Genomic DNA, 15610 nt, shown 5'->3' with positions numbered 1-15610 from the left:
TTATAGATAATATAAAAATCTAACTCTGGCTATCCATACTAAGGTATATTTTAGGCCAAAGCTTTCTCTACTTTGTCTATATCATCACTAAACAAGGAGACAGGTTTCCTCCCCTGTAACACAGAAATTAGGTAAAGCCACAAGACTTTCTGTTATTGATTCTGGAGAAACTTTAAGATCAGCCAAATGTGCTTTACCAGTCTAGTTTGAAATGTGCTTCCACTGAATGCATTGAAAGGTAAAGTTATTAATGGACTGAAAAATCAAGCTGAAACATTTTAGCCATTATTGTTCAATTAAAACATGTTCTTTGTTTTTTTCTGTGTTTTATTAAAAAACAAAGGAGAAATACTTCCTCTTCTCTACTACCTCCCTTGCACCTTAGAAGTTCAAAAATTACTTGAACATTCACACCAAGCTAAAAATCTAAGAAAATTTTTGAGGTAACTGAAAATGGAGGGAGTTCAAACTGAATGAATATGTTAAAATTAAAACAAATAATGCCAAATAAAATTTCCAATATTAAAATTCTTCAGAAAGAGACATCATAGAGTCATGCTGCCTCTCTCATGAGAGCATAAGTACAGAGGGTTTTTTAGGAGCAGATTTGATCTCTATGTGAAAATTGAGTAAGTTCCTTACTTAATTACCCCATTCATCTCTCATGTATCCTGAGCCAACTTTTAAAATGTAAAAATAATTGCAACATAATAATATTCAATGTTGGGCTTTCTACAGAACAACTTTAACTAACTTCTACAATACAAACAGTATTCAATATTTCTTCCCATTAAAAATTACTTTTTTAAATTTACAAAAAGAAGTACAGACAGACAAAATGATCTTCTGGAAGGCAGACATGAAATACATAATCCTATTAACAGATGCACCAAACTTTAAATATTCCCACCATAGCCCGTATTGATAAAGAAACTATTAAATACAGTTCTTATCCCCTAAAAATGTAGTTAGGAGCCCACTTTTTCTTCCCTCCCTCTAAATAAAAAGGCATTTTGGGGGGAAAGTCTCTCTTCCATAGGAGAACCCATGATAAAGTTGCTGGAGTTCCTACCTCTAGGAGTCCTAGAGTTATATAAGCAGAATATTCATGAGTCTTAAAGGAAAATGTCAAGGTCTCCCAGAAGTTCATTCCCTCTTAAAAGATGAAAATTTGACACTAAGCTAGAAACATAGCATTTAAATATTTATGTAAACTTTCCATATATTTTTGAGAAGAGCCATGCTTCCCTGCAACTGGAAACATGAAGAATTATACTTAGGGCTTTTGAATCAAAGTTCATTTTTTCCATAGCAACTGCACTGCTCTCTTTACAGACATCATTTTCATTTCATAACAGTTAGACAAATGAGGTGTTCCTGGCTGTCATGATGTCAAACACGTGGAATAACTGTCAGGATTTTTAAGTTATACATGCAACACAATTCAAGACACAGTCCAGCCAAGCTGACCCAGCAGCACCCTAAATGGCACAGAGCTAAACAGGTCTTATCTCAAAATTACTTTATATCATAATTAGAAAAATATGCTGGTATGGCTGTCATAATAAGATGTGTGAACTGCTTGCTTTAAACTGATAATACTGGAGGGATCATATAGGATTCTGCAGCACTCATCTCTATGACATTGCAGATCACCCTCTATTTACCTCTGTACATCAGGCCCTGTTTGCCCCTTAGCAGAGAAATATTCAAGGTATGCTATCCATGAAAAAGAAAATAGAATTGTATGCATTCAGAGTATGCTGCTTTATTCTCCAGGAAATGTGACTATGTATGTGGGTATGAATTTCTGCCCTAAACCAAAAATTAACTCCGGAACAAAGCAACAGCCCCAAATTAACCCTAAATCATAACCTACAAATGGAATACACTCTCTGCTAATTTAAGAAGACATGTCTAAATTTCAGTCTCCAAAAATCCAGCTGCTTACTCTAAACCCCTGAAATTCTTACACAGCACAAAGATTTTTCCATAAAGCTCTTCCAGCACTTCGCCACTTCTGAGACTGTGAAAGAGAGTTGCTTGTTCTGAGAATAGCTGTATTACTGCTATGCAAGGTTTTAAATGATATAACATTTTACAGAGAACTTTCTATAATAGCCCTTTCTCAAATGACACTTGCTAGCACAGTAGAGACAGCAATGACATGCTGCATGCTAGAAGTACCTCCAGACAAGCTTTTTTCTCTATCTGCAGAAAAGAAACCAAGCTTGTCAAGGCAATTACTGCCCTCTCCTTTGGCATATTGAAAACTGTTAGCTCACTAGGTCACAGATGGACATTGTCATAATCTCACCTAAAACTCAATTTCATGTTATCATTGTGCCTCTGACTGTGTATATAAAGCAAGAATCAATCTTTATGTTTGTTCACCTTTGATGTGCAAGCACAATATATTTATATGATTGTAAAATCTATTTTTAAACAAAGGAGAAGTGTAAAAATGAACTAGTTTGTGTTAAAGAGTAATTGATAGACCCTTTTCCCTATTTTTGGACCATTAGGAGAGTATGAATTTTAAGACACCATGTCAAATACCCTTATCTCACTATTTTTCCATGATGAAGTCTGCACTTTCTGATAACTTTTGTGCACTGACATGAGTATCAGAAACATATTTTTGTACTTTTGCCTAAAACATGCTGTTGCACATAATATATAATTTCTTAGATTCCAGATGCTGTTCTTAATCCAGAAACTTACATATATACTTTGTGTTTTGAAGCCTTAGAACAAGATGTTCTCTGCTGTATTCTGAAGTAAATGCGGAAGATCCAACAGATTAGCTAACAGCTTGAAAAACTGCATGCATTGATGGCAACAGTTTGTAAAAACCAAAGTTACTGGTTTTTAGTTTGGAGATTTTTCACTACCTACTTTCTTTTCTTTCTCCCATAAAAAGAAATCAACAAAAGACCAAAACTATCTCTGCCATCATTTTTTATGGATAGAAACAATCTAAAAAGGCAATCTGTCATATCATAAATGAAAGCATAATAAACATACTCTTTTTTATACTCATAATTAAAAATCTTATTGTTCTCAGACCAAAAAGTATGGGATATCATAAGTCTGAGCTTCAAATTTAAGTACAGTGAATAAAACTAATTCAGGAATCACTATCTTAAAATGTACATCACAGTTGAAATGAATCTCTCTTTGTAAATAGGAAAGACATACCAATCAACCACACTTGATTCTACTTTTCAAAGGCATCCCTCAATTTTACAGCACCCTTTATGTATACCTTACATAAAAAAGAAACAAGGAAAACAAAAATATTTTCTAAAATTAGGAACTAAAAATGGCACGTATGTTCATCATAGGAAAGTTTAAGAATAATTAAACCACGTGTGATATTTAAACAAGAAAAGTTCCATTTAAGAGATATGTTTTGAAACAAATGCTTAAAAATGAGGAATTAGTAACTATAGTACTCCTATTGTAAATCAGGATAATTCCAACAGCTCTGCACTTTGCCAAATGTCTAAAATGATGGATAGTATGAAGTAGGAAACAGCTACTGAAAGGGGAAAGGAATATAAAGGCTCTTTATCAAGAGACAGGGCAGTGCTCATTGTTATTCAAGCACATGAGTGGCCATATCCTGTTTCCATTGACTGCAGGGAAGGCTTCAGCATTGACTTCTAACAGGTGCAAGTCCCGTGAGACTTAAGGGGAATAAAACGTACAGTCACGGTATGAAAGCAACAGTGTATGAAGTGTGGTGAGACAGGATATGTAATTCCAGTGTGGTACACAAGAATCTGACAGAGCTATTTAAATGCAGTGCCAAGTAAGGATGCAACTGAAAAAAACAGACACTTCTAAACCGAAATTTGGCAGGTCTTCATTCAATGCTACAAAACAAAAAGTGCAGGAAAAATGTTACAGAAACGAGAGTGCTAATTTATAGTGGGGGGAGAGAACAAGGGAGACCCAGAAGCAGCAATAAGCATCATCCTGTTCTGTAGCAATATAATATCACTTGTTCAGGACACAGCTGCTGGAATGCTTTGGTAGATACTGCAGACTGATCTGCTCTGAGAGTTGCTGGGACTTAGACCCAAATATATTACCCACTTCTATTTATTCTCTTCTGTATTATGATGAGCATTTGAAAACATTTGGGGATTTTTTTCTTTAAATTACATAATCTTCAATGAGAAGTCTTAGGCTATATTCTTACATCAGTTGAGTTATGCATGATGTCCTCAATTAATTCTATAAAGAAAGTAGCTGAGATGTCATTTTATTAATTAGTAGCTGGTCAAAAATAGAGTACTTATCCCAAAGGAAACTATGTGACTTCAAAATTTCTTTCCAGATGGAAAAGAAAGCTATCTAGCACAGCATCTATCTAGAGCAGGGGTAGTAAACATCAGTCTCCATATTAAACTGATATCAATAAGTATTATAGCAGGATGACCAAATCTCAACATTCAATTTTGGAACCAGCTTTTGACATTCAAAAGAAGAGTGAAAGTAGCAATTTTGAAGGCAATCAGGCAAGACTTTAAATAACTCTAAGGGCTAAGGCAGAGATTCAGCAGCTTTTCCATAGTTACTAAGTTTTATGATGAAAAGGAAATCACATACCTGTGCAAGCATGGGAAACCCGAGGTTCCTGCATCCATTACAAGGTGTCAGTGCCTCCCATAAGCCAGAAGGTCCACAAATATTTTCAGCTGCATCATCATCTTCTTCCTCCCTTGGTGATAAACGCATTGAAGAAGGCCTCTGTGCACAAAGAAACAATACTTTCGAGTTAAAACAAGTGATATATTGTAAAGAAACTTTTTTATCTTATGGACTTAAGAATGTCCCATTCACAAATTCTAAAAGATAAACTATTTTAATACAAAGTACCTACTCAACTGTCAAACTGCTCTATGAAAATAATACTTTCTAAGGAAGGTGCATATTGAGTTATCCACAATTATACTTTAAACTAGAGTGAACATATTAATACACATTGAAAATATTTATTGTTTTTATTATCAAGAAATTGACAATTTCTACTTCACTTCACTTTAAAATTCGCTGTATTATTAAGTTTAGGATATTCCACGAAGAATAAAAACTAACATTTGCCTGGATGGGTCCAAGGTTTTTGCAGACAAAAAATACTAAATCAATCAAAAGATGAGGTTTCAGTTTTTGCATTATATTTCTCAGCAATAAATGTGTTACCTTATTTTGTAGGCAAAAGATGTATTTAAACATTGACCTGTATTATTTTGTTTTATAGTCTGGAAGGGATGAAAAGTATCAGGAACAGTCATTGACTTATGAACACCATGGCTTACATATTGATCTGAGCAATAAGGGAAAAATGCTGATTTTTGCTTAAATCAGTATCCTAATTTTCTATGACAGACAGAACTAGGAACAGTGGTCAGTTCCCACATATTTATGTTATTTTGCTACACAGGATAGTCCATGCCAACTGAATTGCAGTGGCAACTTTTATTAATTTTGGGAGAAGAAGGAGGAAAGTTAACCCAGTAATGAATGAATTTTAAAATCTCATTCCAATACAAATTGTTACCAAGAAAAAAAAAAAAAAAAAGTAATTTTTACACCTTAATTCTTTGTTCCTATTTAAATTGGTATATGGAATAGGTGTTCCAGCCTGTTTCAAATTTGCTGGAGCAGCTTGCCTGATACTCAGATACTAAATGTTGTCTTTAGGAATGCTTCTTTCAGAAGTGGCTGGATTTTTGCTTGACCAGAAGAGCACTGTTTGAGGCAATGGCTGACCACAGCTATCAATCTCATGGTAACATTAACTCTAAAGCACTGCAATGGGCTCCATGTAAAAATCATCTGAAAAGCCTCAACACTTAACTGCAGATTATTTTAGCCAATAGACTAAAGAAATTCATGGAGTTTGCCGCATGGAAGGGAATAGAAAAGTGAAAGAAAGGTAGGGGGGAAAAGAAATAGAGAAACAGCAGCAGCTCTAAAGATAAACACAAGCTGATAGAAGCTGTAGAAGAAGCACAGGCACCACAAAGACAGGCACTAACTCAAATTGTGTAGTATCTGAGGACCATTTAACTCTTGACTCTTGTGCTAACTTCTTAACACAAAATTTGTTAGTAAACCATTAATTTAAGCAGGGAAAATATTTCTAAATTCTATCTCAAGTCATGCATCAAAGATTAGAACCACAATATATCCCAGTCCATTATTCTGCTTCCCCTTGGTTAGGAAATGGTCGTTCCCTTGTTGCAGACTTCATGAATCTGACCATATCTTGCAAAGTTAGGTGGATTTATTTACTTTTTATTTTAGAAGTCAATTTCTAAAACATTCTTAGTATGGTATTTCATTAGGTTATTTTGACACTCTAGTAGTACCACAGAATATGTTGCCATAGCAACCAATATTCTCATAGTGATTATTAAAAAGATTGGGTTAATTCTGCAGAGTGTAGGTCATGAAAGACTATTATTGCTAGGTATTTGCATAGACAAAGGAAGCAGACTAGAGGTCTTTCCCCTCTATTTATAATGCCATCTTCTATGGTGGCTGCCCTACACTTGTATCTTAAATCTCAGAATTGCTGTACCAGAGAATAAAGCACTTCTTGCCCCCTAGAGAACAAAGCCAAAAACTGCAGCAGTGCTCAGCACAGTAAAGCAGGTAATACACATTAGCTGTGACCTTACAAGCCGATGGAAGTGAATGAAGACCAAAGTCATATAAAAATGTCAGTGCACCTGGTAAAGGTAAAAATCACACATAATATAAACGAGAAATATTCAACACAACTAAAGGAAGATGAATTACAATAGAGGTAATGAAGGGGGAGGATGTGAGTATTTAGGTATTACAGGTACAGAGTGAAAAAAACCCATGCCAAACAATTATTGAACGGTAAAAACAAATACACAAGCAGAATGAGAGCTGTATATTTCCACTAAGTGTATTTTATATAAATAGCCTAAGATAGCATGTGAATCACAGGAATTTAATGTCAATATGAATGAGAGGAAGTGGAAAGTATATAGCCAGATCTCCTGATCATTCAAAAAAGGATCAGTCAATGCCAGAGTTCATTAGACACATGACTGGAATAAACTAGCACTCTCATGCAACTAGACAATGCAGGTATGAACATAATACACACTAATTCACAGACTACTGCAGATCAGGGATGGCTCTTTTTATACTTGCCCAGATTTCTGACACCAATAAAGCACTAAAACAGAACCATTAGGAAAAGTCTACTTGGACTTGGAGGGTGAAGAAACACTTATTGCCATCACCTTTCTCACCCAACCCTGCTTGACAGAAGCCCAGTTCTTCCCAGGCAATGGGAGAGATATGTGGGAATTACTGCAGGGAAAGAGAGCTGCATTTGCAAAGATGAAGGAAGGACTTAATAGCTGCATGAAAGAAAGGGGTCACAAGTACCCCAAATTTGGTAGTCTGGGGTTGCATACCCTGGGAAGAGGGATGTGTCTGGCAGAGGCAGATGAGGTACAGAAAAATCTACAATCAATTCACAGAGCTCAGACTGTCACACAAACCTAGAGCACAATTTCCTCTTACTCTCTCACAGCCTTCATTCCTTTCCCAGAACTCCCTAATTTTTCCTGTTCTGTTGTGTAATTTAATTTTGCCTCCTTAGAGATCCTTTGAACATGAAAATCTAATTCTGTGTGTGCTACTGGGAAGCCTTGATATAGCCCTGTAGGGAGAGTTTTAGTAAAAACAAAGTTATTTATGCCCACTTCTCAGAAAATAAATAAATAAATAGAGTAGAAGATATTTCTGTCAAGTAAAGAAACACAGGCACAATTTAGAACCTCTTATTTATGCCTGTTTTGAGTTAAAACCACCCAAACAAATACAGTTTTAAAATGCCATGAAAATCACAGTTACTCAATTAATTGAATTAGACATTATGAAATGGCAAAGTTGATGTAAACTGCAATACTAAGCTCCACTAAGGGAACTTCTGCCTAAGTCATAAGAGGCACAAGCAACATATATTGTCAAACAGAACAGGAAATCTTACATAATATTAGATATGATATGCAAAAGGAAAATTTTGTAGAGAAATCACAAGATATTAATAGAGAATTAAAGACTTGTTAAAAGTTCTGTTTTTTACTGGAACACTGAATCATGTATTAGACATTTCTTGCAGTAGTAAGAGACTAACAAAGTAACTTCTATGTGTAAAGAGAGAATAATAATGAAACAGCAGTGAGAGAGTAGTAAGATCTAGCATAAGAACACTGGACCACTACAATTAGTGGCAAATATTCTTCAGACACTACTGAGCCTATCACACCACCTCTCATTTTCACCCTTAATGTGTATTTAAATCACATCTTCCAAATTTAGGTATGGAAGCCTTCCTCTTCATGTCTCCATCTACATAAAAGGTAAAATCTGCACACTAGGCTACTTTAGATTAAAGGACACCTTATAAAGATGCTGTTGATTCTCCAAAACATGTATGTGTATCAGATTGTCTATCACAATAACTTGGAACTTCCATCCTGATCTAAGAGAGGAATATTTATCAGCAGAGAGAATGATGACTACAGACAAAAAAAGCAGAGAAAGTCTGTTCTGCTCTTAAGTCAACAACAAGAGGAGGTGAGAGCAGCTTTAATCTTAACTTTTACTTCCAGTTACCAAGTTTAGGGCTCAGCAGCTGTACACCATGTATAAAACATACATAAATACCTTCATATATGGCCTTCCTTTTAATAGACGTTAACTATTTCCTATCTAACATATTATTACCTAGACAAGTGTTTTTCAAGGAATACAGAAAATGATACAAGACATTTCCTTTCAGTCCCTCTTTTTCTCAGTTTTTAGTGAAGACTGGTCTGCTTTCTGCCTTGACATTTGTAAGCAGCCACTGCTAAGAAAAATAGGACTCAATTCCCTTGTTTCAGAATACATAGGAGACTTTCCTGTACTAGTCCAGTGAAACCTAAAACCACACATCAAAACCTTTCCTTCTTGTATCTGCTTTTTTTATAATATCATCTATTTGCAGAAGTATTTCACATACCCTTTCAAACAGTATCTGCTAGAGGAAAACAGCATTAGCAAACTCTTAAAGGTACAAAGTAACCGGACATTTACCATTTGCTATTGCATCATAGCTCTGGAGACAAGAACATTAACTTATCATTTATCTTTGTAAGAAAGTATTTTTAAATGGAGCAGCAAAGATGAAATCCAGAAGGCAATATCCTTCTGATTATGGGAGTCAGAAAGCAACCAGACATTTGATAAGCCAAATGCTGCCACTCAGTTTGAAACAATGAGGTCAGTAGGAAGTTTCTTCTGCAGAAATAATTGGTCAAAAACGTATTTTCTGTCATCTCTATGGAGATGTGCTTCTAACTGCCCTTGGCTCAAAGGACATGTACCTTACACTCTGAAAAAAAACCAAACAAACAACAACAAAAAAAAAAAAAAACCAAAAATTACAGTTCTGTTACCTAGTATTCTATTTTGACATTATACTAAGAACTAACAGAGCAGGAAACTGATCCTGAATCTCTTCTATAAATTAGGATAAGCAGGTTGATCTCTGCCACGGCTGTCCCCAGCAGCTGCAGCAGTCAAGCCAGGGACAGAAGAGCTGTGACAGTGTTCTGTGCTCTCAGTGCTCCCCCTGCTGCTGCCCAGGCTGCTCTCAGGGGAAAATGCCTGAGGTATGCAGAAGAAAAAAACAGCGTTAGGGCATGATATATACCACAATCGGTTACTATTTTTCTACAGCAGCATCCCTGCATTAAGCAAATTTGCCCTTCTGAGATTCAGCAAGGATCCTGAGAAGGTGATGCCTCAGTTATGATATCCTTATTATGATCCTGTTTCCCTGTTTCCCAGGCGGTGAAAGTTCCCAGGTTTTGAGAACTTGGGCACACTTTTCCCACATCCCCCAAAGCCTTCTCCCTACAAACATTCTTCTGTTTCCCATCCTTATTATCTTGTCTTTCACCTTACACTGCACATCTGCTGCCATTCTCTCATGAACATGTTCCAAGTTTGCATCCCTTTCATTCACTATGAATCTGGTTAGAGTTTGACTTCACCTCCTGCATTCTGAAAAAAAATATCAGGAAGACAAAGATAATCTTGTATTTAGAGCAGCAGAATGATGGAGAAATGTACTCTGTACCTGCCTCTGCCTTAATCCCTGTGGGATGCTAGACATGTTGTTTCAACATCTCCAAGATGGTCACCAAGTTTGTGTTCCTGATCTGCTGGCTATGCTGAAACTGAAGGAGGTGAGTTTGCACAAATGCTGGGCTACATCAGGAATCATCTTGAGAGATTCTGTGACTATTTTGACCCTGCAAATCCCAGCTCTAGCATTCCCAGATGTGGGACGGTCTCTACACCACTGTTCATCAGCCCAGCTGCATGTGACAGTATTTTCTGACTGGGGCTCTAAAAGGAACACCACATCTGAAGCAGTCACACCCTTTGAACTCAAGATCACAGTGACTTCTGATTCTGAGAAGAAATTCCTGTAAGTCGAAGTCAGTCGAGTCAAATGGCTGCATTTAGCAAACACAAAATGCATTAACTTTAGGCAAAGGTGATTAATCCACATACATGAGGAAAACTACAGTGCAGTTGCTGCCCCTGAGTGGGCAAGTGCTAGTGACACCTGTCCTGGTGAGCACCCCAAAACTAATCACTCTGTCTCCAGAGCAGGATCTGACGTTATACAGGAAATGCATCTTGGAAACAAATGGCAAGTACAATGCATACTGAATAAGGTCAAAATTTTAAGTAAAAATGAGATTATAAAATGAGTACATCTGGACATGTATTGAAAGTAGAGCAATACATTTGAAATTTTTTATTCGTCCTTGCATGTAGCATAAATAATGAATATTAAGATGATTCTGAATCTTTGCATTACTCTCATAGAAGGATGCAACCATTCATAAAACAAAAGTTCTAGGATTTAAAAACCTAATAAGTGATCTGTTCTCTCAAGAACAGATCAGTGTTACAGGGGAATGGCCTGAAGCTGTGTCAGGAGAGGTTTAGGTTGGGTATTAGAAACAGGTTCTTCCCCCAGAGGGTGTTTGGGCACTGAACAGGCTCCCCAGGGCAGTGGTCACAGCACCAGCCTGACAGAGCTCGGGGAGCGTCTGGACAATGCTCCCAGGCACAGGGTGTGACTCTCGGGTATGGCGCTGTGCAGGCCAGGAGCTGGACGCGATGACCCTTGTGGGTCCCTTCCAACTCAGTGTGTTCTTTGATTCGCTGATTTAATATATTTGTTTAATCTATGGATTAAGCTACTTCCCTATAATGTATCAAAACACAGACACTTCCATAACTTACTCCACTCTAATATATGTGTTTGGGACAGGACTGAATTGCCAAATTAATTTCCCTTTCTTAACATTAGCTAAAATAGAGTGAACCTGTGTTTTAACTACTTGTCCAACTCTCAGCATATATCTAATACTAATAAATCAGACTATTTGCACACTTCATTTCAAATGTTTAATATCAAAGCACTTCAAGTGCTTTGCTTTACCATGAGAAGGAACACATGAAGCATAAAGCCCTAAAACAGAATTCACCCAGGAAGTCATATAGACAGCAAGGACACTCTGCTACAGAAATGCGTTCTAGGAATGCCCTTCCATCCCACAGTCATGGTAGGTTTGACCTATGTCGGTATGTAGGAAGGGTATACACAAATATGGGCTGTGCAAAAAGGGAAGGAATTTGGTAACTTTTTTTTGAGTCTTGAAATTTAACCACAGGAACAGTTCCAATTAAGTTCATGGAATTTCTCATGTTAATGACAGACTTATGCGTCTCCCTGAATCAATATGCACATGACTCACTCCAAAATGTGACTCACTGAAAAACTCATGTACCAGATGAAAAAGAAAAAACTGATACTGAAGGGCATAGGAGCCCACAGAAAAGCAAAATCAAGTGTTAATAATTTTAAAAATATTAAATAGAATTAAAGGCTACAGACTATTTGCCCTTGCATAAAGGAAAGAAATCATAATTAAAAGTAATGACCACCATTTTTGGCTTTAAATGTCTCAGAGAAAATATTTCTTGGAGAATAGCTACAGAGACATCTCTGTATTTAACAGCCCTATACCATCTCAATGATATCATATAACATTTGAAAAACTCCACTATATAATTGCCATGAAAATCAGCTGTAAACCATGCATTTTTCCATTTTTAAAATTGTGAAAGAGAGGGTGGGTAAGTGGGTGGCAGTATGATGAAACTTATAGAAAATACATTATTTGTCATGATATAGAGCAGAAGGAAGAGAAATTAAATTAGGGGAAAAAATCAGGTGGTAAGAGAGTAGGCAGAAGTCACCACTTTATTACTCCTCCAGTGCACAGTTTTTTATTTAGCACACATATTTCTCAGTAGATATGTGTTAATGAAAATGCAGTTATTATTCCATTAAGTTGCTGTTAGCTTAATAAAGGACATAAAAGACAATCATACCTGAATAGACAAAGCAAATCTAAAGAACAACTATATGCAGTACTGAGTTTGTCATCTGAAGATGAATTCTGGTTGAGAGCTAATCAAAAGAGCTTTTAAAAAAATTTTTGTTAGATGATTTACAGATCCAGAAGTAACAAATTACTAGTGGTTTGCCATATTGGCAGCCAAGTGCTAAACAGAATGTAAACACAACACAGTAGAACAGCTGACAGCTGAAATGTCTTAGCAGGCTATAGAAGTGGAAGGCCTAACTGGAAAAGATCAGTCAAAGAGTAATCTACCTTTTGTTCTCAGAAGTGCAAGCAATGACTCAGACTTCTCTAGAGGTGCTGAAAAGGATCACACACACACCCATCCCATCAGAGATGCAGAATACTATCAACTGGAGAACAGCTCTCAATGCAGCCTGATTTACATGGCACGTGGAAGCAGCATTCAAAATCATCTTCACTAGAAAGGCAAAGTCTTTGCTATGGCTGGTAGGAAAATCTGCCAGTGTGAAGTTCACATACTGCAAGTTGCTGCTTTTTTCTGACTTACATAATTAAACCAGTGATGTCACTGCAGTCATCTCAAAAACCCCTACTGCCAGAAGATGTAGGACAAGGGGTGTTTTTCCCATGCTAGCTCATTGGTACTGTTCTTTTTGCCTGTGTTAGATTCAACACCTCACATTCAGATCCAGCACAATATAAGCACATCTTTATGTTCTTTTCCAGACACATTCCTAGGTATCTGAAGATGTAATATTTAAATTCTTTCTCCAGCGAGTCATAATATAATGTCATTAGGCTCCTATAAAATATAGATAAACAAGTCAGTCAGTAACCTGCTTTTACCCGTAACTCCTGAGAAGCACTACACTTCTTAGGAAGTATCAATGACTAAGTGATCATGATCTGTTAAAATTATTTCAGTTTCTTACAGGAAACACCACTGACAGAGAAAGGCAAGGCAATAAATATTCCAATATCCATAAGTAAGAAATTATTAATAATTGAAAGAAAGACCAGCATAGCAATAAAAAAAGTAATTATATTTTAATATGATTTTTGTCTGTTTGACAGGCAGTATTGAGAGTGCTTCTTTGCAGATTGTGAACAGCCCATATTTCAGAGATATTAGGCAGAGCAACAATATGAACAAAAATAATAGTGGTAGTATTAATGCAAATTGCTTGATATCAAATAATTATTGAAGCAAATAACCTTCTGATATTTTCCCTCATGAAAACTGAAACTCATGGTAAGTTTAGGAAGGATAGATGCCAAGAGAAGAGAAATGAAAATAGATACTCAAAAATTGTGTAAGCCATTCAACCCTCACATTTCTCTGGAAAAATAAAGAAACTGGTGTAAGGGCCAACACGTTCATCATGTGATACAATGCATCAAATAAATCTGGTTTCTGATTCTAGTCTCAGTTCAAAAATTTATACCACTGAACTCAGGCAAGGATTCCAGTATATATTAAAGTCACAAAAAAGCTAAGGGGGTGCATTTCTAGCACACTCTTGATGTCCCTGGGCAAACATTTCTAATGTATAGTAAATAACTGGGCGCTTGCCCTTAACTGAATTCCTTGAGATACTATATTTCATAGAGGTACAGGATCTGGTCCAGTATATTTTTCTATTAATTTTGTACTTGTCAAGCTTATTAATGGAGGCTGGAAAAATCTGTCAACAGAATACAATGAAACCCTATGCTATGAGTGGTCAACTATTTCAAGACTTAAGGAGAAAAATACTGAATTTATTATATATGCCTTGTTGCAGATTAGGATAGAATAAAAATAAAATTAAACAAGTAGTCCAAACAAACTGCCCAATGCTCTAGTTTCAGCTACTGAACAATTTTCAAACAAAGCATTATTTTGTATTAGCTTATCATGGGTGTTCATTTTGCCCTGTGAAATATGGCACACTATTTACCATTAGCATTATTTGTATACCTCTTTTTAAGAAGCAAAGAAAGGAAAGTGAGACTGCTGCTTCTAAGAAAGTACCTACTTAGTCAACTTCAAAAAGAAACATAGAATAAAATATAGTGAAACCATACATTTAATCTCAAACACTTACTGGGTCTTGTAGAAGTTCAGATTGCTCTGATGGATTAGCAGGCTCCATCTCCTGCTTACCATTGGGATAAAATGATGCTGTTCTACTCACTAGAGAAAACAACTGAGACATACCCATATGGTTCTTATTTTTCTCATGCACTTCCTGTCAGATGATCATCAGGCTACACTGCAAGTTCCAAGCTTAATGACTTTGTTCTTACATTGATGGAATAGACATTAAATCAGTGTTGATTTTAGGTATATACAAAAACATTTAATATTTTTTCCCTCTACTGTTTGTAACTTGATCTGTAGGTATACCACTCATTTATTCTTAGGTCACTATGTATTATATAGAAAAATCAAACCTGCAGTGGTCCCTTATCACTGCTGACAACAGTGATAAGAGTTCTAAAATATTACAGAAATTCCCATCTTTTAAAATGCAGAAACATCAAAAGCTAAAACGTTCTAAAACAATGTGGTTTTTGTTTAGATTCCAAGATAGATTCTCCCTCTTTCCTTATTAACTCAGTTATCTTTTCCCTCAGGTAAATATTTAAATACAACTGTAAAAAACAAATCTTCTACATATCTAAGCTCATTCTTATATTCTACCAAAAGCAGTTTTTCCAGACAGCAAAAAATATATTTTCAGAAATTGAAATCTGATTGTACCTAAATGTTGGCAAAGTCTTCCATATTCCTTCTAGACCACGTACATTGTTCCATACACTACTGCTCAAATGTGATAAGCCAATATACCTTTGGAGTATCAGCACTCCTACTGGTGATGCTCTAAATCACATAAGCAGGAAAAGCATTTTGAGAGAACCAAGGAAGATGAAAATAACTTTTTGTTCTCTTTGAAAGAGAACCTGGAAATATGATTCTGACTGAGAACAGTTTGAGGAGAGGGGAAACCCAAGGGAAATGGAGGGTAGGAGTCCATGACTGAATTTTTTTTGACAGACTTCTAAGGAAGGTAAGGGCTTGAGGGAAGCACCTTTGGTGA

General features: G+C 36.2%; 1 protein-coding gene across 7 annotated transcripts in view; it reads right to left on the bottom strand.

The window, feature by feature from the left end:
* The window catches only part of ANKS1B (ankyrin repeat and sterile alpha motif domain containing 1B), a 412251-nt gene that overhangs the window by 305640 nt on the left and 91001 nt on the right, over positions 1-15610 (bottom strand). For all 7 annotated transcript variants that reach the window (XM_086885843.1, XM_086885840.1, XM_086885842.1 and 4 more), the window contains exon 9: positions 4621-4761. In XM_086885843.1, coding sequence (XP_086741969.1) covers positions 4621-4761 — 141 coding nt within the window. The remainder of the gene's footprint in view (positions 1-4620; positions 4762-15610) is intronic.

The sequence above is a fragment of the Cyanistes caeruleus genome, chromosome 4 (genome assembly GCF_971803275.1).
Source record: "Cyanistes caeruleus chromosome 4, bCyaCae1.hap1.1, whole genome shotgun sequence".
NCBI classification, from domain to species: domain Eukaryota; kingdom Metazoa; phylum Chordata; class Aves; order Passeriformes; family Paridae; genus Cyanistes; species Cyanistes caeruleus.
Note: the sequence above shows the minus strand (reverse complement) of the source record. Positions and strands in the feature narration are given on the sequence as shown.